This window comes from Mastomys coucha, chromosome X (assembly GCF_008632895.1).
Source record: "Mastomys coucha isolate ucsf_1 chromosome X, UCSF_Mcou_1, whole genome shotgun sequence".
In the NCBI taxonomy this organism is placed as follows: Eukaryota; Metazoa; Chordata; class Mammalia; order Rodentia; family Muridae; genus Mastomys; species Mastomys coucha.
Genome location: NC_045030.1, coordinates 15,319,361 through 15,320,897, shown reverse-complemented (window position 1 = coordinate 15,320,897; position 1,537 = coordinate 15,319,361). Strand labels below are relative to the sequence as shown.

The 1,537-nt window shown below is 36.7% G+C and overlaps 1 protein-coding gene across 1 annotated transcript; it reads right to left on the bottom strand.

Annotated features, from left to right (window-relative positions):
• Positions 1 to 849: 849 nt before the first annotated feature.
• LOC116091185 (transcription factor YY2) lies at positions 850 to 1,532 on the bottom strand (the record flags this gene model as incomplete). The annotated part of the gene is made up of 1 exon (XM_031372315.1): positions 850 to 1,532. A coding segment is annotated over one exon (567 nt), but the record flags the coding sequence as incomplete, so codon positions are not given.
• Positions 1,533 to 1,537: the final 5 nt, after the last annotated feature.

Below are 1,537 nucleotides of genomic sequence, written 5' to 3'. Positions count from 1 at the left end.
CCATTACAAAATAAGACAGGACATCTTAACAAAAATATGGGACTCATGAATTGAGTCTCCTGTTGAAACTAAACTTCAAAAAACACCACTACAGAGCAAAACAGGACATATCAGCAACATTATGTTTTGAGGTTCATGAGTTATTCTTATATCAAAATCAACTTTACAATAACACTATTGCAGAATAATACAGGGCACCTTAGCAAAATGACGTTTGTTGAAAGCAAGTTTCATAAAAACACCATTGTTGAATAATACAGGTCACTTTAGCATATGAAGTTTACGAAATTGTCTCTTGTTGAAACCAAACTTCAAAAAAACACCATTGCAGAAGATAGTATACCTGAGCAATTTGAGGTTTGTGATTTAGTCCCCTGTTGAAACCAAACCACAAAAAAACTCATCTCACAGAATAACATAGAACTTCTTAGTGACAATAGGGTTTGTAATTTAGTCTCCTACTGAAATCAAACTTCTCAAAAAACTTCAGTGCAAAACAGCACAGACCATTTGAATTAGTCTGTTGAAAGCAAGTTTCATAAAAATACCACTGCAGAATAAAACAGGTCATCTTAGGATATCTAGTTCTTGAAATAGTCTCTTATTGAAACCAAGTTTCATAAAATTACCACTATAGAAGATAGGATCTCTTAGGAATATGAGGTTCACGGTTTTGTCTCTTGTTAACCAAATATCTCAAACCACTCCAGCATAAAAAGACCGTAGGCCATCTTTAGCAACAATATGAGGTTTGTGAATTAGTCTCCTGTTGAAACCAAACTTTGCAAAACAGCACTGCAGTATAAAATAGAGTATCTTATCAACATAAAACTTTTAACTTTTGCTCTGTCAAAACGTAAACTTCAGATATGTACAAAATTTATTTGCAATAACTTTCCTAGAAACTATTCAAACTAGGAGTATATTTATTCTCAGGCACATTACTGTAAAATACTTCCCAGGCTTCAAAAGGGTCTCCCTTCTTTATACTGGTCAATCTTATTCTTAACATGTGTTAAGATATGCGATTTCAGGTTTGTCGACTGAGCAAACTTCTTGTTGCAGGCATCAAATGGGCACACGAAGGGTTTGTCTCCAGTATGGATTCGCACATGTGTGCGCAAATTGAAATCCAGGGAAAAGCGTCTCCCACAGCCTTCAAAGGTACACTGGTAGGGCTTCTCTCCAGTGTGAACCAGCTGATGACGTTTCAGCTTCGAACTCTCAACAAAAGCCTTGCCACATTCTGCACAGACATGCATTCTAGGCCCATGGATGTGCAAGTGCTTTCTCATAGCAGAATTATCTTTGAACTTCTTCTCACAGCCTTTATGAGAGCATGATATAGGTCTTGGAAAGTCTCCTTTTGGCTTTTTGGGTTTCATACTAGTAAATTCTGCCAGCTGTTTGGGATCAGAAAGATCAATGCCAGGTATTCCTTCAGGAGGAAATTTCTTTCCTGTCATATACTCAGAATAATCAGGGGTTGACTCACCAGACTGTTCTTCAGCCATGGGATCTTCTTTTTCATTATTAT